Source organism: Poecilia latipinna, unplaced genomic scaffold, assembly GCF_001443285.1.
Source record: "Poecilia latipinna isolate Pla-1442-1.1 unplaced genomic scaffold, P_latipinna-1.0 Scaffold446, whole genome shotgun sequence".
Lineage (NCBI taxonomy): Eukaryota > Metazoa > Chordata > Actinopteri > Cyprinodontiformes > Poeciliidae > Poecilia > Poecilia latipinna.
In genome coordinates, this window is record NW_015113062.1 from 203,649 (window position 1) to 225,108 (window position 21,460).

The following is a 21,460-nucleotide window of genomic DNA, read 5'->3' on the forward strand; positions in this document are numbered from 1 at the left end:
CACACACACACACACACACACACACACACACACACACACACACACACACACACACACACAAAATACTGAATCCAGGCCAAGAACAAAGTGTTGAGCTCCGCAGAATAAATCCATCTCTAAGCCAATATGTTGCCCTACTCCACATTGTGTCTTCCACCCCGATCCATCAAAACGGCTCATTCACAAACATGGAAAAACACACATGCACAGAATGGAGCAATGCTATTCCCGGAAGAGCTAATCTTCTAAAACCATTACAGGGAACAACGTAGGTGCAGTAGCTATAGGGAGGATTATGTCCAAAACTCACCACACGCACGCACGCATTTGCTATCCTATTTTGCTCATGACACTTCCTATATGCTGAACACATCTGCGTAAATAGAAACTCCTCTCAGAAGCTACGGTAACAAACTCATATCAGAAGCTACGGTAACAAACTCATATCAGCTCATTTCATAGACAGGAATGTGTTGTGGATTCACAAGTCTGAGCACCTTAAGTATCGCTGACTATTGCCATCAAAAGCAGTGTCCAGTACAAACCCATGATGGTTCACTCATTTTGGTAAAACTACATTGACCTCACATATAGTGTATTATTCAAGAAAATATCTCTAAACAACAAAATTGTAAATGAAATGTAAGTAAGTTACTAATTATGATAAAAGAAAAGCAAAAATCCACCCAAGTTGCTAAATGTTAATACACAATTTTAATGCCCAGCCTTTGAGATATTTTAGCCTGCCACATACTACAGCCACATTCTCACCAGTGTAAGAATATGGATGGCTACTCAGTCCTGGATCTTTTATGGACAGACAACAACAACCTCACATTAGTTGGGGTTCAGGGGAAACTCCACTTCCTTCCCTATAAGCCAAGGAAGTGGTTGGAATCAACTGGTATAATGGATGAATAAATCTTGATTGCATCAGTTATCAGTGAAATTTACGTGGTGTTTCCTAATGACATCACTCAATGAAAACATTTACAGGATGTTTAAAACTGGACCAAGCTCTGAACCTTGTGGAACACCAAAGGAGACTATGACATTATAATGAATATATTCCACTGTTTGAGCAGTAGAAAAAAATATTGTTTCCCTTCTCTTTCATATAGCAGTATTTGTAATATGCTAAGGATTAGATCTGGAAGAAGAACATCTAATCATTTGAGATGCGAGTTTGGACAATTCTGACTCAGTAAGCAAACAACAGTGTTCAAATATCTTGATGTTCATTTCTAACCCAATTGTAAAAGGCAAAACTCTGAAATTGTGGCCTCTGGACAGTTTACAGTTAATATTATAAGTATTCAAAAAGAAAAAATAAATTTTTCCAAGATACAGGTAATATGCAGGATGTGTGAAATTGAAAGAAAATCTTTAGAAATAGAAAAAAAAAATGAGACAAACATTTTAACAGGTTTTGACATGAAGGTTGAAGTAAAACACTAAAAGCCCACCAAGCTAGCAATGCTTAAGATTCTCCACAATTCAGAAAAGGCAAAACAACCTGGAAAGTTAGATTATTACTATTACTGCAAAGCATTTTCTAATGGGGAGCAGCTAGCATTTTCTGCTAAGAAGGATCTAGTTTTTGTTACAAATGCAGTGATAGATCTGTACTTGTGTCAATGTTACGTATTCAATCCACTTATCATCTTCGTCCTCTGAATCCTAATCAAATTGATTTCCCAAGAGCGTAAAGATTCTTATTAAAGAAAATACACAAGTTAGGATATATTTAACACATTGAAGTTAAAAAGCTCAACCATTTAGCAAATTCCCCTCAGACATATTGCTCAGGTGAATGCTGTGAGTTGTAAGTCACTACCCTTGGTTCTGCAATCTCAACTGCCTGTTCTGAAAGCACACAGGATTTCCAATCTAAAATAAACTTGTATAATATAATGGGGAAAAAATGATACATAATAGTTGTTTTGTGGGACCATGTTTATTGCAGACCTGTGATCTGAAAGGGGATCAGTCCTGGAGGGAGAATCTTTAGAAATTAAAGTGTGTTGAAATCTGAATTAGGGATTAGCCTCCCAGTTTTGAACTTCTTTTGATAGCATACAGTTGCAAAACGAGGAATCACAGAAGAGTTTCCCTGGGATTACTGAGCTAAAGAGGCTGCGAAAGACATTTAGACAGTTTACCAGAAAATGCTAAGCAGTATATTTCAGACATTACTACTGTGGTTGCTGGTGAGTTTAAAACTCATGCAATATCCTTAGGCGTGATGACAAGCAAAACTAAAATTTCTGCTATAGTGCCCTGCAAAATGTAAACATAATTCATGAACAAGCAACTGTTCTTCTTGGCCAGCCTTGTTAGGTGGCAAATCTGTTCTCTTCTCCCACCACCCCTATGATATTAGTCAGACAATCAACAAGCCACTTCAACACAGAGGTAGTTTAATTGGATGCTGCAGAGAATTACCATCCCTGTTGCCTAGCAATGAATCTTTATGCCAGTATTGTTGTCTTTGTGCATGCCTTTCTCACAAAATACCATCTATAAGTACTATACAATTACAACATTTTCTCTCAACAAAGTTTCTAATCAAGCTGCTGGTAGTCTCCTGCTCCACAGATTCTCTTCTGGCACGTGATTGTGACGCCTGGAGCCATAATAACACTCTTCAAATGGCAGACCTAAATAGGGGGATGCTTCCTGAATATAACAGGAGAAGGCCAATTGACAGTATTAATGTATATCATGGTTTTAATCTAGTGGTGGGACTTGATTAAAATTTTGAACCATGTTAATTGTAGAGTCTGTAACTAATCGCATATCGCATTTTCATCGAAAACCATATAATTGACAAAGACAGCAACGTTCTCAATCCAAAAATCCTTTTTTGCTGCTAAATTATTGAATAATTAGACAGATGAACTCAACAATAAAGATATTTAATGTTTTGTAATCTGTTATTTAAGTTGTCCAACCATCAGGTAGTTGCAAAGTGTTATTACACCAATTCGGTTTTCAAGTGTTTTCAGGAAGTGTTTGTCAAAAAACAAGAACATCTATGAGGTTTATTAAGGTCTAAAGTCTCTTGATTTGTTTGACAAACACAAATGAACTGGCAGTAAAAGAAAGGGAAAAAAACACTAATCTGATATGAATATATTGCTGTTAGAGGTAATGGCTGCCAAAAGATGACACTATGAAAAGATTATGGGCCGTATGCTATATGTCACTGTCACCGCCAGGTTGCTTGGCCAGAGAGACCAATAAGCAGGCTAAATGAGGCCATGACATTAACAAGGAAACAATTCCAGTTTTTTTTTTCCTTCCATAGCTGGAACTGCTGATATAGTGGGGTCAGCCAATATACCATTATGAAACTGTTTACAGTGACAGCACTGAGCAGACCAGGATTGGAGTCCTGACACTGCAGTGAAACCGCTCTCCCTGTTCTTAAGTGGCACCAGTAAAAGACCAGAGTGTGTTGCTTCTCTGTTTGGTCGGATGGGGTACGCCATCCGTTTCCCCCTGGAAACACACTGATTAAAATCATAAGATAAAGATTTGCACTGGTAAAGGGTCAAAGCAATTGAAAAGTTTTAAAACAACAAATATCAATTCACACTCTGTTTAGTTTCAGTGGGATGCTTTCTGACTCGCTGGTAAATAACATATCCATGCAGATTAATTTATAAAGATGTCTACATTTTAGGCCGCCTACTCCTTTTATCCCAGCAGATTTGCACAAAAAAAAAGAAACGCTGTCAACACAGAAACTTCATGACCCAGATGTTTCTTCTTATGTGAGAGTTCTTATTTTAAGAGTGGTTGTGGGCTGTTTTCACTTTTACTTTTTAAAAAACTGACTACTAGTATGTGGCTTCAAGCACAATAGGAGAAATTAATTCAGTCCAACAGCTTCTTTGTAAGAAATCCTGATAGGCATCCACATTTTTGCGCAAAAAGATATGTCAATCAAAAATTGAAGGTACAATACTTAATACCCAGCAGGTAAAAGACAAAGCAGCTGTTAGACAGTACCTCTGGGTGCTGGCTGTTACTATCTCTTGAACCTTTCCAGCTTTTGTCAGAGTATTTACTTCAGTGTTTGTATTTCCTGTGATGGACTAAAACATAAAAAGGCTATAGATGTAAAAAGAAAAACAGGAAACGTGGCAAAGGTTGGTACAGATAAGAATCTGAAAAGAATGATATGAATTTGTTTTCAACATATAATCTGGGGACTATGTTGTTGCTACTGAAATCTACATCTAAAAATTTACTGTCAGGGTTTTTTTTCAGTAGCACAGCAAACACTCTCATCATCCGATGGAGGGAGAACCAGCTGACAAGAACAAACCTGCCCATCTTAGAGACTCAAGCTCTCCCTGCTCCATTCTGTGACGCTCCAGCCGGTAGCGCTTAGAGGAGCAGGTGGCCTCCACCAACAGTGAACTGAGCCTTTCTAAAAGCTCTCCCCCCCTCACATCCCTCTTTTATCTTTCCAGCCATCCTCTTCTTTCAAACCATCTCTCCTTTCCAGCTGAGCTTTATCGCTCCATCGCTTCCTGCCTGCTTTTCTCTCCCACTTTTGTTTTCTTCCTGCATTCTGTAAGCCACCCCTCACAAACAGCAGCAGCCAGGAGTAAAAACCCACCAGATGTGTAATTGTTCTTTTTTTTTTTTTTTTTAAGATTTATCCAATTAATTGTCTCATATCTCCGCTACACATTTGTCCAATGCAAAGTAAAAAGGGCATAAAATGTTATAGATTTACCACAAAGATCCCCCTGCTCTACTGATTGGTATATACAGGTTCAAATTGTACAGTGGCTATAAAAAGTATTCCACCCCTCGGATGTTTAGGCATTTTTATTGCTTTTGCAAATCAATCATGATCAACAAAATGATTTTTGTTGATCATGGCTTTTTTGGCTTTTTTGACTAAAAAGAAAAAAACGACAAAAATCCCCTTAAAGTCAAAGTGAAATCTGATTTCTACAAAACAAAAAACGGCGGACAGCAAATGTGCATTGCCACCAACACACCATTTCCAGCGTGAAGCACGGCAGTGGCAGTGTCATGCTTTGGTGATGCTTCTCAGCAAATGGAGAAGGTGAAATGAATGGAGTTTCCATCTGCTTTGGAGAACATTTAACTTCCGGCAAGTTAATAACACAAAGCTGCACAGAAAGGGTTTAGAGACAACAAGGTGGTTGTTCTGGAATGACCCAGTCAAAGCCCAGGGCTAATCCTAAGACAATTTGTGTCAGGACTTGAAAAGGACTGTTCAAAGGCAATCCACATGCAACCTGACAAAGCCTGAACAGTTTTCCAAGGAAGAATGGCATAAGAGTGTTTTCACACCTGGTAGTCTGGTAGACTGGGTTTGATTGAGGACCAAAGTTGCAACATTTGTTACATTTTCAGCTGCTGCGGTTTGCTTTCACACTGCACTGTGTGAAACAAACTAGAACTTTTGAAAAACCTGTTCACATGAACACAATGGCTAACCTCTGAACCTTGTATAAGCTAAAAAAAACAGATTTTAATCAAAAATTTTCAACATGTTAAAATCTATGTGATGAATTAACTTTCACATGTTGAAGTCCTTAGCAAAATCTGATAAACAATTTGTGTTTTTATTTCTTCAGTGATGCGAGTAAGTTGTCCAAGAATCAATTTTAAGCTAATCTGAGAACAAAACATCCAATTTGACTGTACTAATCTCAGTGACAACAAGCACTGTCATCACCAGTCTAATAGAAAACAACACTCACAGGCAGATGTATTAAGGTTTCTGCCTGTAGTCAGTCTTGGTGTAATTTTGGAGCTGTCAGTATTTATTACTGAAATGCTCCGGTTACAGCTGTGTGGGGAGCAGGGCTGCTTTAGGAATACGACCACAGAATCAGATGCTTTTACAGTCACTATTTTAAAACAAAAATAATAATAAACATGATAAGTACCCAAGAAAAAAAACTTAAACACTGATCAGGAGACGCAAAGTGCAGCTTTCTATGTTTCCACTACCATTCATTCAGCTTCTCTAGCCGACAAACATAAAGTAGTTGGTTTGAGCTGTCAAACAAAACACATTTTTCATCTTTTTCTTATTGGAAACTTGATAAATGATCTGTTACTCACCAGCAGTGAAGTCCTTGTTGAGGTCAATGAAAGCATTAGAGTGAGGAGTGCGCATTATGATTGATTTATTAAAATCATCCCTGCACTCTTGAATCCTAAAGTAGGGGAAAAAAACATGATTTTATATTATTCTGAATAAATTAGTGAGTAGCAGCTAATGACAATGCTAAGAAATGTGCATTTTGAAAGGTATTATTACTTTCACCTTTTGGTAAGATAGCAGACTACAGTTTGGGGAGGCGTGATCGCCCCAAAGACATCTGGAATCATGTCGCCATTGAAACTGTGGGAAAGAAAAACCCATTAGGGACATTAGTATATTCCTGCAATTAGTATTTAAAATATTCACAGCATAATGTATCTGAAAAACCTTGAAACTAATACTTACTCCATAACAAGAGGCTGATCTGTTAAGGTTAAATTCATGGTATGCCTCTTAGAGGTTTCTGCAGTAAAGAAACAAAGAAGGAAGGTCATGAGTTACAAAGGTGAACAAAAAGGCAGCAGAGTCTGACTGGTAAAATGAGACTTAAACAGGAGAAAGGCAACAGACAAATGATTGAAAACTACATTTAAACTTAAACCATACTAATCTGTGGCCCTAAAAGGCAGCATATGTGCAGACATTTGAGTTTTATGTCCTTTTTTTGTCAGATATTCTCTCTCATGAACCCCAGATAGCAAAGGGAAAAAGATTTTCCAGAGGACTGCTGAGCTGTACAACTAAGATCTCTTGCAAGGTGAATAAAAGGTCCTGAACTGATCCAGCAGATCCAGTGGGGTTTCCAGGAAGACACAGGCAAATCCCAAATCTAAGTTAAAGCCCTTACTGATGCTGACTGTGGCCCAAAAACCAGAAGATGGCATATTAAAGAACAAAATATGTTTTCTCCCACTCCAAAAATTTGCCCCTTTGAACTTTCCCAAGCATAGGACCCGAAAAGGTGAAAGAAATTTTGATTTTCTAAAGAGTAAATTATTACACACTCTTTTGAAAGTTTTCCGTTTCACTGGCATGACAAGAATTTTCTACTTTCTGCACAGCAGAGTTAAGGAAAATCCATTTATTCAACAGAAGAGCAAAGCTTCTGGTTGTTCAGAGGCATCAAGCAGCTGCAGGATATGTTGACATGTTGCAAGGGGCAGAACTCTTGATGGAAGGCAATCATCCCTGAAAACATTTCTGTTTGCTCTAAACTGGTTTATCTACGTCACATGCGTCAGATCCGGCCCGCCAGATGTTTTATGTGGCCCTGTAGTCTCTAGAAATAGAACCTTTGAGATAACAGTATGCTTAAAAATTATTTTGTCAATTAAATGACAGCCAATGAATCTGCAGCAAGTCAAATTTAAGACTTAAGACCTTTTAAATGCCAGTTTGAATGAAATTTAACACCAAAAAATCTGTTAATATAGGGGACATTTGGAGATCCTGCTGGTTCTTATGGGTTGGCAAGAGAAGCGAGCCGGTGGTAAAAACAACAACCAGTGATACATTTACACTTATCTATAAAAGACATTTAAAAAAGTTAGCTAACTAGAAAGGGTCTATTAGCAGCTTGTTTAACGACCACTTCGAGTCACCGAAGGCAAAAAAGATGTCCAAGTGTGACTCAAATTTTTGCCTGACAGAAAATCCCCCCCAAAAAAACAAACAAACAAAATACCTACTTACAAGACTGAATAGTCCTGCCACAACGAAATGTAAGCGTATTTAAGGCAAACTTTATAGTTTTTAATGCCTTAAATACATAAATTTAAGATTTTTTAAGGATATGTGGAGACCCTGTATTCTGCCAAATCACATGAATCTGAAAAGATGTTTGATATGTTTAAATTGTTTAGTTTATGTTTAGTTTTAATCAAATGCAAAGACAGCTGTTTATTCATATTTTAACAGTTTGTTAATAGGTAGTTTTATCAATACTGTCTACTACAACGGGCCATTTAAATACATTGTTGATCTTGATGTGGCCCAAAATGAAAATGGGTTTGACAGCCCTGCTATGCATTGTGACCTGTCACATTTTCACATTTATAGGTTTCATTTCATTTTAGGCTTTTTTTGTTAAAGATGATTTTTTAATTATATTAAACTGCTGACTAGATAACGAGCACCGTGTTCCAGTTTAAATTAGATTTTTAATAAATTAACTAAATTGTTTGGCTTGTCTCTGGATTTTTTTGCTATTGGAGCTCAACTTTTAACCCGATTATGATCCAGTAGAATAAAATATGAATACCAGACGGGAGAATCGTTTTTCTCCTCTCAATGCTTTGATCAGGATTGTACAGAATCCAGTTCTGCTTAAAGATGTAATTTACTTTCATGCTGAAAAATGACAGAAGGTCCTACGTTAAAACAACAACAAAGAAAATCAGGGGAGAATCAAAAAACTGGATTTGTCTCAACAATATGGAAACACAAGCTGTACTGTATTAACAACACAAGTGAAACATAAAGTGTGTATATGAGAGATTTGGAAACATACAAAAATTTTCAACTATTTATAGTGCAGAGTCACTTATTGGATACTAGAAAAAATCTGTCATAAAAATTGTGGGAAAAGCATGATAAGAACATCTATCTTATCATGCTCTAGTTCTACAAAAATATGCAATCACTCACAATATATTTAAACTAAATGCATCCAGTGAGGAGGTGGAAAACAGTTTACCCCCTTAATGACATCTTCTGCTTTTGCTTTTCTGTCAGACCTCAAATGTTGCTGTAAAACAACAATAACCTGAGTGGAATTAAAAAAACAAGGTTTCAAATTATGATTTCATTCAACAAGGTGAACTAAAAGGCATCCAAACCTGGAAGAAAAAGCTATAGCCCTTTCTTAAATCATAAATTAACTCTGATTAAAGTAATTTTCTGGAAAGCTCCCCAACACCTGAAAGGTCTCAAAAAGCAACGTGTCATCTAAAAGAAAAAGTAGTTACTGAAGGTTATAATGGGTTAGAAAGCCATTTTTAAACTTTGGAAGACCAGCAAACCAAAATTCACAACCAGAGAAAAATATCCAGCAGTGGTGAACCTTCATAGGAGAGGTTGTTCAACCAAAATTACACTAACTGCACACCAACTATCCAACCAGGAAGTCTAAAACAGCATCTAAAGCTCTGCAGACCTCAGGTTAGTCAGTTTATGTCAAGGTTCATTGTTTAATAATAAGAGATGGGGCTAAGTTGAAGCCATGGGAGATATTCAAAGCTAAAACTGCTGATCCAAAGGAACATAAAAACTCTTGTTAAATTTACCAAAATACATCTTTTTGATCCTCAAGACTGTTGGGTAAATATTCTGTGGACTGACAAAACAAAAGATTAACTTTTATGGAACATGTGAGCCGTGTTACGTCTGACCTAAAACTAGGAAAGCATTTCAGAAACAGATCATCACACCAACAGTCAAACACAGTGCTAGTAGTGTGACGATTAGTGGCCGCTTTACTTCCTCGAAATTTGGACGATTTACCGTAACTGATCGAATCACAAATTTTGCTTTCTACCACAACATCCTTCAGGAAGGAAGTCCAACCATATTATCCCAATTCCACCAATTGTTATACAGCAGGAGAATGAGCCAAAGCACATTAGTAAATGACTAAAAACCCCAACAAAATTAGGTTTTGGAGTGGCCTAGTCAAAGTCTGGACTTCAGTATAATCTGGGTAATATGATATGACCTTAAAAACGCTCTTCATACTGAGTTGTGATGTTAAACATTCATTGCCAGTTATCAGAAACTCTTGATTCCTGCTAACCGCAGGAAAACTAGCTACTTTTTTCATATAGTAGAGGACTTTATTAGTTTCTTTACCCTTGATGAAAAGGACAATAATTTGAAAACTGTCTGTTTTTATTATTTAGATAATATTTTTCCAAAATTAATACTTTTTATGATGTGAAAACTCAAACTGTGACTAAAGGAAAAAGCAAAACCTGAAGAAAACCGTAAGACGGCAAAAATACTCATTTTACACTACTGTATTTATAACATACATTTTTGGGGGGACGGGGGGGAACTAGTTTCAGAAACTAGTTTCTGAACTAGTTCCAGAAACTAGTTCTGAATCTAGTTCAGAACTATTGAACTGAACTGATTGAATGATAAGCTATCATTCAATCATTAGATTGAATGATAGCTTAGATTCAATCTAAGCTATCATTTATTGTTAATATTTACCTATTGTGTGGTTGTTTCCCCAGAAAATGAAAACTGATGTTTTTAAAGATATGTTCTGAGTTGTCAGAAGGACATCCATCTGAGAGTCTCCATCATAATCTCCAGGAACAACACTGGTGATTTTCTCCCTGGAAAAGGAAAGAGGGGTACTGAGATGAATGTATCATATCACTAAAACAAAGTGCATGCATACAGCAGACAGAAACATTGAATGTACCACTTGTATAATTACGTGTCAAAAGAAAACAAGACATTATTTCTCAGAATATTTACCTTTTCAACATGTCCTTGGTGATGTTAACTTTGGGCTTGAAGTAAGGAGATTTGGAGTCAGCCAAGAAAATCACCAACTCAGACTCTGCAAAAGTTGGAAAATAACACAGAGAATTAAAACAGATCTGTTACCCACCACAACAAACCCCTGGTATGGACCAGCAGCCAGTCATTGACAAATATTCAAAAGTAGGCGATATGAAGTAAAGTTCTCCAGATTTCAACTACTTAAAAAGTGGATAAAACCCATTTTAAATCAAACATAATCATGGCAATGCTAGTTATTTTAAAATGTCATTTACACTCACATCAATTTTTTTATTATTTGTGCCGGATGAGTGTAAACTTGCATGACTGGCATCTATGGTGTAGTAAAATGTAGTAAACAATAATAACTTTATATGTAAACACGAGTTGGAGTTTTTGCCATTTATATTTCCTGTTCTTTGTTTTTTTTTTTTCCCTCAAAAAAAATAATAATCTGGAAAATTTCCAGGTAAATTTGAAAGTTCTCTAATGTTTTATGTGTTTGATTCAGATCAGAATCAAAGGTTCTGTTTCCGAATTAGGTCTAGAGAGCCTCAGCTTTGATTATCAAAGCTTAAATGGCCTAGTTTGCATCTGTTTCTGTGTCAGGGTCACGAAAAACTACCAGTAAAACTCAAATTTATTTGGATTGCACATTTCCACAACAAGGCAATTCAAAGTGATTTACATGATAAAAACATAAAACATCATAACCAATTTTGTTCGCAATCGTTCATTTCGATTTGAAAAAAGGCTTTTAAAAATTTTATTCGTTTAACTTATTTAGAGAGAGCATTTAGGGTTTATATAGTCATTATCAGACAAAGCTCTGTTATTGACTGGCTTTACTTACAGTGAGCTTGAATAATTTATGTCGCTTCCTTTTTTTTCTCACACTAAAAATAATAAATAAGCTAGCTTTGACCGCACACTTTTGTCTCGTGACAGCAGATAACACCACAGGTGTGCTTAATTAACTATGTCTACTTCCTGAATCACTGCAATAGCTTAATGAGGTCATAATTAATTTACTAAATTCCACCTGCGCATTTACGGCTGTAAAAAAGGATGTATTTTGTAGTAATTTTTTAAACTAAGTAAATAAGGAAGTTTCCATTTGACAAGCGATGGAGTTAAAGGTATGCTTTCTCCTCGAATGTTAATACTCAGAAAACAACAACACATCGGCCGACAATTTATTTTTATCACTATAAAAGTATATTTATATTCATCTGACCAGCTGTGTGCTAGGTCGCTCATGATAGCAGTATTACATACGCTCTCTGATGACAAAGATGTCAGTCTGTTTATCCGAGTTGAAGTCACCAAACGCCGCCACCGTCCCATACTTGTTGTTCCCGAACAGCTCCGCAGTTACATCTTGAAGAGCAAAGACGCCTTGTTGCTCTAATAAAAGTAACAAAGACGTTATTAAAAAGGTATTTAATGTAAACATCCGCATCCTGGTACAAGTGCAGCTCCACAACAGCCACCAACCGGAATACGGCACATCGCTTTATGGCTAGAAGGAACACATCCTTCTTCTGAATACAATAAGTATTCTTCAAAAGATCTGTACAGATTTTTTTGTCCTATTTTTATCAGCAGTTAGTTTCCAGAAAATCATAAAGTACGCCAAAATTATTTAATAAAGTAACTATATTATTTACGTCAATGTCGTGCAAACTGGTAGCCTTAAAAATAACAGGTATTTGAAGCTGGAGAACAGTAGCAAGGGAAGCGTTGCTGTTGCTCTTCAAAATAAGTGCATTTCATTCTTAAAGCTGAACATTTAAAACTAAACCTCAACATTTTTCATACCATAAAATACTTAATTTCTAAGTTTTCCTCCAAATTCACTAAAATGTAATATATTCTCATTTTGACTGTAAATCACAGCTATAGACGTTTTACTTTGAAGGGCAAAAAGCAGAAACGTTGTTATGTCCTGGCGGAATTGACTGAGAGTAAACATGGCGAGTCTGGCAGATGTCGGATGGAAACTCTTGGAATTTAAAGCCCGATCAAAGAGATCAGGTCTGACTCATTTACTTTGCACGATCTCACGTTGAATGGCGCGCCCCGGCGGTGTCTGCACTGCTACAGCTTGTGTGTGAAAGCCCGGCAACCTCGGGCCTGACTCTAGTCTGTTTGTACTCTCAACCTGTTCAGATCCGAGGTGATGGTACAAGCAGGAAAGGTCAGGGGTTTTCATGAGCCAAGCTTTGGCGCTATTTTAGGAGCTTTACTGGGGGTCTCGGTTCGCTGGGACTCCTCAGCAAAACATTCTGCTCCTGCGCTGCCTTGTCGTGATGGAGTCATACACAAACCTGCTGGGCCTCTTAAATGCTAAAGGTTGTTTAATTTTAAAGAGTTTACAAGAAACATCGTGAGAGTAAAAATTTACTTTTGTCTTTTATTGGGACAAAACTCTTAAAAGTTGCATTACAAAAAGGTGACCTGTTTAGCTTTCAGCTGTATTCAGATCCTTTCCTGCATCCTTGTCATGTATATGGGTAATTTACTAAAATTGGTCCAGCTTATAGAAAACATCTCAAAATTACTGTAATTCAACAGCTTCAGTAATTGATTTAATTGCAGTTATTGTCGACTTTCATAGTTACATCATCATTGTAGAGTAGATTATGTTTTATGTAGTTCACAAAATGACTTCTGTAAAAGTATTCAAAGCCCTTTCTTCATGTTACAACCAAACATTTCAGTGTATTTCCCTGGGATTTTAGGCAATAGACCAGAACAAAGTAGTAGATAAGATAGTATCTTTTTTTTCTTTACAAAAAAACCTGAAGAGTTATTTGTACTTTTTATAGACAGTCCGCAGGATTTAATTATTTTTATTTATTTATTTATTTTAAGTACAGTAAAATTAAGCATTAGTTGCAGCCTAGTCTTTTGAGTTATGTCTCAACCAGCTTTGCACATTCAGGGACTAAATTTGCAGTTATTGCAAATTTAGTCCCTTGTGATTATACATCTTTGCAAAATAAGAATTGCCAAGTGTAGTCAGAAAGGATTTAGAACTAGGGACTCACTTTGGGTCATTGCCTGGCCTATGCCTCAGTCTGAGGTATTTGGCTTGGTCTTTATGATCCTGTTTGTTCACTAATGTTCTCAAACATTAGTGAACAACAGGATTCAAACAATCATTTGAATTCCTCTCTCAGACTGCAACCCAACTTCCTCCGTTATTATTATTGTTATTATTATTATAGTCACAGTTCTGATTACAGACGCTCAGTGAGTGCCAGCTGGAGACGTCCTTGAAGGAAGCAGGTCCAAGTGGAAAACCATTTGGACCAACCCATCGATATAATCTGCCTCAGAGGAAGGCCTGAGGCTCCCTCTGTTTGCGTAAACGGCAAACGGGCCGCTGCATCTGCCCCAAACCTTAATGGAACAGCTGTGTTTATACTGAGATACAAAAAAATGTTAACTTCTAAAATACGTTTGATGCTCTGGATTTTATTTAGGACTACCAAAGTAAATAAGGCTGTACACTGTACTTTTCAGACTTCTAATTTTAGGGGGGTGGGGAATTAAGAAACAGTTGATATTGTGTTGGTCGGCCACATAATATTCCACTAAAATACACTGAAGTTTATGTTTTTTGTGTAATAAAATCTGGAAAAAAACAATTATATCAGTGGGCATGAATAATTTTGCAAGTCATTGTTAATATGTGCTGTAATTCTCTGCATGTTGTTCATTATCATTGCCTCTAAATGTAATTCATTGTTGATTGGCGCATGTGTCAAATCTAACGCTGTGCTACTAACTGCTTCCTGTGAATTGCTGTAGATTTCTGATTTAGCTGAGAGAGAGAAAAAGAGAGACGGTTGGCCTTAATTTCACCTTTTGAGCATGGCTGTCTCAATGGCTGCGGTTGCCCAGCCCCATCGAGAAGTTCACAGACTCGGTAAGTAGCAGGAGTGAATATGGGTCAGAGTTATGCACAAAGCCAGAGCGGGCAGGAAGTGCATTCAGAAATCTTTTAGATCCTTGGATGGTTTTCCATGTCTTACTTGTTTAATGGTAAAACTGACTGGGCTAATTTTTCCACGTCATTATGCAGTATGCCCACAGCAGCTTGTTCTCCTAATTTAATGGAATTTAAATCTTAATTCTTGATGGTTAGCAATTAATTAAGAAATATGTTTAATAGACGTGCTAGAGAGATGCAGTAGAAACCTAAAGTTTATAGATGTGGAATAAAAAGACACAAACATATATTTCCTCATTGGATAAAGTTAAATCAGACCAAACTTCTCTTAATTTAGGTTGGTTTGAATTACCAAAATTATTTCTATTTGCTAAATGTCACAATAATGAGAGAGAAAATTGTCAAGACTCTGGGTTTTTTGGGTTTGGTTTTGCTGTTCATCTTCTTACTTACCATTGTTTTAGTTCACTTTTTGTTGATATCTTATTTGTTGTTACTGATTTCTTGTTAGATCTTTCTTTTTCATGTGTTTCTTTATTTCAGCTCATAGTGTTCATAGCTATCTTCTTACTCTAGGTTTAGTTATTCTTCTATGTCAGAGTCTTCGTATGTCCATCCTTGGTGATTCTAGTTAGGTTTATTTCTTTGTTAGTCCTTTGGGTTACTCTAGTTTCTGTGTTCTTGAGTTCTTATTATTTTTAAATCAGCCTTGTTTCTGTTTAGCTCTTTAATAGTTTCCCCTCATGTCTCTGTTTCTTTCTTTATCATGTTTTCTATAGTCTTAGTGTTTCTTTAATATTAGACTTATTTTCAGCTCCCTTGTGTTTCCTCCCTCTCTTTTGTGTTCCCCTGTGTATCTCCCCAGCTCCCTGTGCCTCATTCTCACCTCCCCTCAGCCTGATCCCTGCTCCAACTACCCACACCTGTTATCTATTAAGTCATCAGCCATGTCCTTTTGTCATACTCACAACTACCTAGTATTTAAGGTCCTCTGTCTCACCCACAACTCGTCGGATCCTCACGTCAACTCTGTGTTTCCCTGGTTTGTTGAATTTATTATTTGAGTTTTGTCTTCGCTCCTGTGATTTTTGAACTCCTTGATATTTTTTTTCATTAAACACTTGATATGATCCATGTTCCCACTTCATGTCTGCATTTTGGTTCTACCATAAAGCCACACCTCATGACAAAAATATGTTAGAGATTTACTTACTCATGTCTAAAACTAAAACTTTGAAAACAATGACAAAAAACCCAGATGATGATGATGTGGCTTTGGAAAGCTCTGATATGTGAACTGACACACCTGAGTTAGTTGGAAGCTCAAAGCCCTTGAGTTTTGAGTCACACCTGATACACACTGCTTTCTTGTTTGACATGATGGGGAAAGTCAATAGAAACCAACCAAGATACCAGGAAGAGATATCTTGACTCATTATGGCAGCTGCACAAGTCTGGTTCATCTTCGGGAACAATTTCCACATACTTGAAGGTGTCTCATTTATCTGATCAAACATTTATAAACAAGTACAGACATTATGGGAATGTCCAGTCATCAAAACGCTCAGGAAGGAGACGGGTTCTGTGACCCAGAGATGATCAGGTTTTGGTTTGGCAAATAGAAATAATTTTAGTAATTCTAAAAATTAAAAAGTTTTGTCAGATTTAATTTCAGAGTAAATAAAAAGTTTGCATATTCAGTGTATGCAAACTAATGGTTTAAACTGCGCAATATATCCAGATGTTCACCAGAGAGCTTAAAGTACACACATAATAGTGATGGCTCTGTTTGACCGCAAAAATAAACATATTATACTAGTTTGGTTTTTTTTCACTTACTTGAAATAGAAGATAACCTTCAACAAAACGGAGGCCGTACTTGAGCTGGTTTAGTGGAAACCCAGCTCAAGTACGAAGACAAACTATGAGGTAGAACTAATAAACCTAACATCTGAAAAGGTAAGTTCAGTCACATTGGTCTCTAGTTGAAAACTGCTTCAAAGAAAAGTGCTGTAGAGTATCTACAGGATATTTTAGGAAGCTCCAGGTGCTGGTGGCCTATATGTTGCATACCTTGTTCTATTTACCTCTGAAATCAGTATCAGTGCTCAAGTATCAGCTTCAAAGACCAGTGAGTTCACCAGTTGCTGTTATCAGTGACCAAGTTAATGCTATTAGCAATGCAAACCTTTAGCAGCACATTCAGTATAGAGGTTGTTGCACTGTATGATAATTGTTTCCATTTCTGTTGCCGTGTATCTTTAATAAATCACTGCATCAGCCATTACTGCAGTTAATGGTGGCATCAGACAAACTTCTCAAAATGCATCCACATTATTTTCTGTTAAACAGCTCACATAGAGGCCTCTGATGAAGCTACCTACACCTGAAGTCCAGATGTCTCGTCTGTCTCAGTTCAACTCATCGTTCTGGTGTGGTGTGCTGATTAGCGTCTATTAACGTTCTGCGCCATACCACTCCCTCTTAAAGTTGCGGCAGCCATATTAGATTTTAAGGTTGGGTTGGTTGAGAAACCTTCCTTTTCCCAAACAAGAAAGAAGGAATATTAATTTTGCAGCAAATTCTGCATAAATACATAAACAATAAAGGGTTTCATATAATCAGAATACAAATGTTTTCAGATTATAACAGACCATAAACCTTAAACTTTCATTTTGACACTTGATATTCTGGAATATAATGAAATTAACTTTATTTTAGCAATCGTGTGATTTTGGAAACATTATGGGCTGTAGCACTTTTAGCTGTACGCTCTGTTTATCCAGGGGTATTCTGCTCCTCCCCTCCAATCATTTGAGAACCCTGAAGGGACGCCGACCTACATATGCAGTTATGACAAAGTGGCTTCAAGTGGTTTTCATTAGTGAAGTTAGCCATGGGGTGGTTAAAACTAGCTGGACATGGACAGCTCACGTTTTCTGTTCTTATGTAAGAAATAATGTTATTTTCCACTACACCGGTTTAAAGGGTTATCTCAGAAAGGGGGAGAAAAAAAAGAGATTGGTTTTGTTCCTTGCAGTTTTTAAGCTGATGGAAATTATGCTAATTTAAGTAAGAATGTGAATTTTTTTCAGAGGGCTACCTGTGGTATTGACCCAAGGTCAAACCTATTAAAATGCAAATCTAACAAAGAGAAAAGTGTGTGGAAAAATAGAGAAAGCCTAGGAGAGGGGGGTTCCCTCCACTGCCCGCTCTCTCGGCTCACTCTGTAACGCCTGGTTGAGTGCTACATTACTATTCGAATTTCTAGTTCTTGGTGTGCCTATTATGGTTTGATCTGAGCCCTTTGTGATGCAGTGTGTTGCAGTGAAAAAAAAATGAAATTGCTGATAGTACATCTTGTCTGGCTTCTATTCTCTGCTGCTTGTTTGTTTGCATTAACTGGAAATAGTCAAATTTGTAGGAGTCCATTTGGTTAGATATCTGCAACAAGACCCCATGTTGTTAATTTCCTTTTCCAACACACATTGACAAATGAAGCAGCAATTGAAGTAAAGAAAAGGAAATGTGTTGCTGTATGGGATGGTTTTTGTGTAATAAATATGTCCTCTACAGGTTCCATCTATGAACCTTTAAAGCTGTCCAATCTCCAGCGGGAGGATGAGCCCCTATGGGAGAAGCTGGACCATTACTACAATGCAGGTAAGTTCATTCACTCCCTACAGAAAACTCAGGGGTTCTTAAATTTAGTTGACCACTTTTTTTTTTTTAAGGTTTTGTTGGTTCTAGTAGCCTTTATTTGAAAGTAGTTTAACAGGAAAGAGGATTATGAGAGAGAGGGGGAAGACATGTGGCCAGGCTGGGAATTGAACCTGCGACCAAAGGCATGAGGACTAAGGCCTCAATACATGGGTTGTGCTTTGCCCCTGCACCACCACGGCACCCTAGGTGATCACTTTTGACTCAATATCTTCTTTGCCTAAAATATGCATCAATTTGCACTACTCTGACATAGCTGACCGTTGCCTTCTTACACAATTTTGATTTTCTGCACCATTTTAGAATTGTAGTCTCCCTATGGTTGTCATTTGGCAATGGCAGTGGAGGAGGTGAACAAAGCCATTCAGTCCATGCTGGCCTTGTTTCCAAAAATTGAGCAATTATTCAGAGCAAGTGGAAGGTTTAAGACATTTTATTGTTGACAAAGAGGCCCTTCTCCAAAGCGGGTTGTTTACAGTGCATACAGTTTCCTGTAAGCTTCATCAAACAAGTGCTTTACATAAGTCACGTCTAACTGTTAGCAGTTGGGTAAAATCAGATCCAGTCTTTTGAAAATTCAACAGAGTCCACGCCTCCAGCAAGCAACCCTTTCTCAATTGCTGAGGGACCCGATGCTTTGTGCAGAACCAGGGGCTGGTTTTTACCAGACTACCTTTCTCATAAAGTTATCAGGTTTCAGGTCTTTTCTACTGGCATCCCAATATATTGTTGTCATTTCACATTACTGCATCATGGATTCCACTTGACTAAGATGGGACCTTATAACCCATCTCAGATCATTGGGAACCAAATGTTTCTTCCTGCTGATGTATTTCCTTCTTGGCTTTCTATGAACTCTTCTTGAATCCTGCAGACCAGGAAACTGCCAAAACCTTTGCTTCCAGAGAGATGTTTAGGATTGGTTAGCCAGGTGCACTAATTAGCAGGACAGATTTAATTCTTGACCTTCCTGAATGACGTATAACCAGTAGGACAGACCTTTACACTGTGTAGGAGCTAATGCTACCAAACTCTAGTAAAGCAAGAAAAGAGGGCAAAAACAATGCGAGAAATTGATAATAGAAGGGAAAAACAGGACCTTGGTGAATAATAATGTTTCTTTCATCCATCAGTGGTGTATACCTGTTTATCCTTGTAGGGCTGTTGGGGGGAGAGGGGGCTGTTATCCGTTTCCAGATGCCATTTGGCAAGAGAGGTATACCCTTACATCTCCAGTCCATCACAAGGCAATATTGATATTTTTTCAGTTAAATATACAATCAGGGGAGGATCAGAATTTTTTTTTTCTTTCATTTTTTTGTTCTGATTTGTAAAACAAGAGAGTCCCCAATGTGGAACTCACCAAATGTCAAATCTCTGCCTCAAGGGCAAAATCTATCTTATTCTCCTTTATTTGTAAAATGACAGAAATCCACAAGAAATCTACCCTGTTGTTAATAAGGGCTCTTGCTTTTTCCCTTTAAAGCTGGAAATCATCTAATAGTTTTTCCAACTTTTTGTATAGGTCCTTGAAGAATTACACATTTAGAGTTACTATTATGTTTTGCAATATGAACATTTCAAGGAAACAGATTTTACTTTGTTGCTGTGCATTGCGTAGCCCAAGGAAACAATTCCACTTGGAAGTCAATCTTGGATATGTTTTTTTAATAACATAACTTTGTAAAGTTCTTGTTCTTTTACTGTATATGCATTATGGGACTCTTCTTTTAATTATCTGTCAATATAGCTAACATGGTATTGTTTGAAAATACAGCCAGCGGGATGAAATTGAGCCACTGTGGGTTTCACATTCAAGTTATTGGTATATTTTAGAACTGGTTAATTGACACATTTTGCACTCTGAAGTGGGATTCGCTAAGAATGCAGAATATTATTTGAAGTCTTTGCAAGACCCTGTATGTCCTCTGGTGGTTTTGAGCTTTTTTATTTCTGTGCCTAAGGATTTTGAATGTGGTGCTGTATCTGCAGTGTGTCACTTTTCTGTCATATGAAACATAATTTTCTAAGGATTAAACAATTTTGTATGTCAATTGAATCAGAAGTGGGTGTATAATTGTACTTTTTATATAATTCAAGATATCATCTTCAAACTGATAACTTCACATAGCATAATCCAGATTTAGAAGTCGTCCATTTTGTTTTGTAGTTCTGGCCAATTTATCTCCATTAAACAGGAAGTTGATTTAGCTCCCACAGGCACATTTCCCTCAACTTTTTAATGCCACATAAACAGATCCTATCTAAATGACTCTGAATACCATTTTTAAGACAGAAACACCTCAACAGACAGACTGTGAGCACTCTCTAGTCACACAAAGAATTAATGATAAAAAATACCACCACATGCCATATATGGTCTGGGTATAAAATGCATGAATAAACGAATACAAGATGCTTGCATCTGTGAAAGGTTCTCTGATTAGTAGTTTTATAAACCCCCTAAAAGTTCTGAAGAACTCGAGAAGGACGCAAACTTGATGATGGATAGCTGGCAGAGCCCCGGTGCAGGTGATAATTCTAGGATATGTAATCAGTGAAGGAGGCTGCAGCACCACTGCAGGAGAGATAAATACACATTAGCACTGATTGCTGAATTACCAGCAGCTGAGAGTGCAGCACTGTAGAACAGCAGTGCCTCCCCACACTCACACACGCACGCACACACTCGGTGCCACACGGCTACACATATTGTCCTTGAATTTTTTTTCTCAGATTTTTCTTTTGGATGTAAACAAATTCACTTATCAGTATAAAGTGAAGTAGATCAACACATAAGTACATTTAGATTAAAATATTGTGATCACAAGTCTTTGTTTGGTGGAGATGTGAATAAGAGAAGGTAATAATGCTTTCAAATTGGGTGGTACATTTGAGTTGTTTAATTCAATTCAAGAGTACTTTATTAAACTCGATGGGAGATTAAATGTAACTCAATTTATACAGTTTTCTTCAAGGAGTTGTTGAATGTGCAGATTGCTGTGGACATGAAGGATCTCCTGTAGCAGTTTGCTTTACAGTGGTTCTGAAGAAGCTTCTAACTGAAGACACTAGCGTTTCTATTACAAAAGTGTGCAAAAGTTTATCAGTATTTTTCAAATGTCGAAAAAGACCACAATTTCGCAGTTTCAGTGTATCCA

The 21,460-nt window shown here is 37.2% G+C and overlaps 2 protein-coding genes across 4 annotated transcripts in view; one reads left to right on the forward strand and one right to left on the reverse strand.

Annotated features, from left to right (window-relative positions):
- itfg1 (integrin alpha FG-GAP repeat containing 1) overlaps window positions 1-12,144 on the reverse strand; it is a 181,951-nt gene extending 169,807 nt beyond the window's left edge. Inside the window, exons 1-6 of the mRNA XM_015038579.1 lie at window positions 11,897-12,144; window positions 10,592-10,676; window positions 10,319-10,446; window positions 6,512-6,569; window positions 6,329-6,406; window positions 6,124-6,218 (exon numbers count right to left, since the gene is read on the reverse strand). Coding sequence (XP_014894065.1) covers window positions 6,124-6,218; window positions 6,329-6,406; window positions 6,512-6,569; window positions 10,319-10,446; window positions 10,592-10,676; window positions 11,897-12,080 — 628 coding nt within the window. The 5' untranslated portion in view covers window positions 12,081-12,144. The remainder of the gene's footprint in view (window positions 1-6,123; window positions 6,219-6,328; window positions 6,407-6,511; window positions 6,570-10,318; window positions 10,447-10,591; window positions 10,677-11,896) is intronic.
- A 410-nt stretch (window positions 12,145-12,554) lies between these two features.
- Window positions 12,555-21,460, forward strand: part of phkb (phosphorylase kinase, beta) — a 121,861-nt gene continuing 112,955 nt past the window's right edge. For 2 of the 3 annotated variants that reach the window (XM_015038582.1, XM_015038581.1), the window contains exons 1-2: window positions 12,555-12,655; window positions 18,156-18,242. In XM_015038582.1, coding sequence (XP_014894068.1) covers window positions 12,592-12,655; window positions 18,156-18,242 — 151 coding nt within the window. In that variant the 5' untranslated portion in view covers window positions 12,555-12,591. Of the gene's footprint in view, window positions 12,656-14,437; window positions 14,556-18,155; window positions 18,243-21,460 lie in introns of all 3 variants that reach the window. The other variant, XM_015038583.1, reaches the window with a different exon arrangement.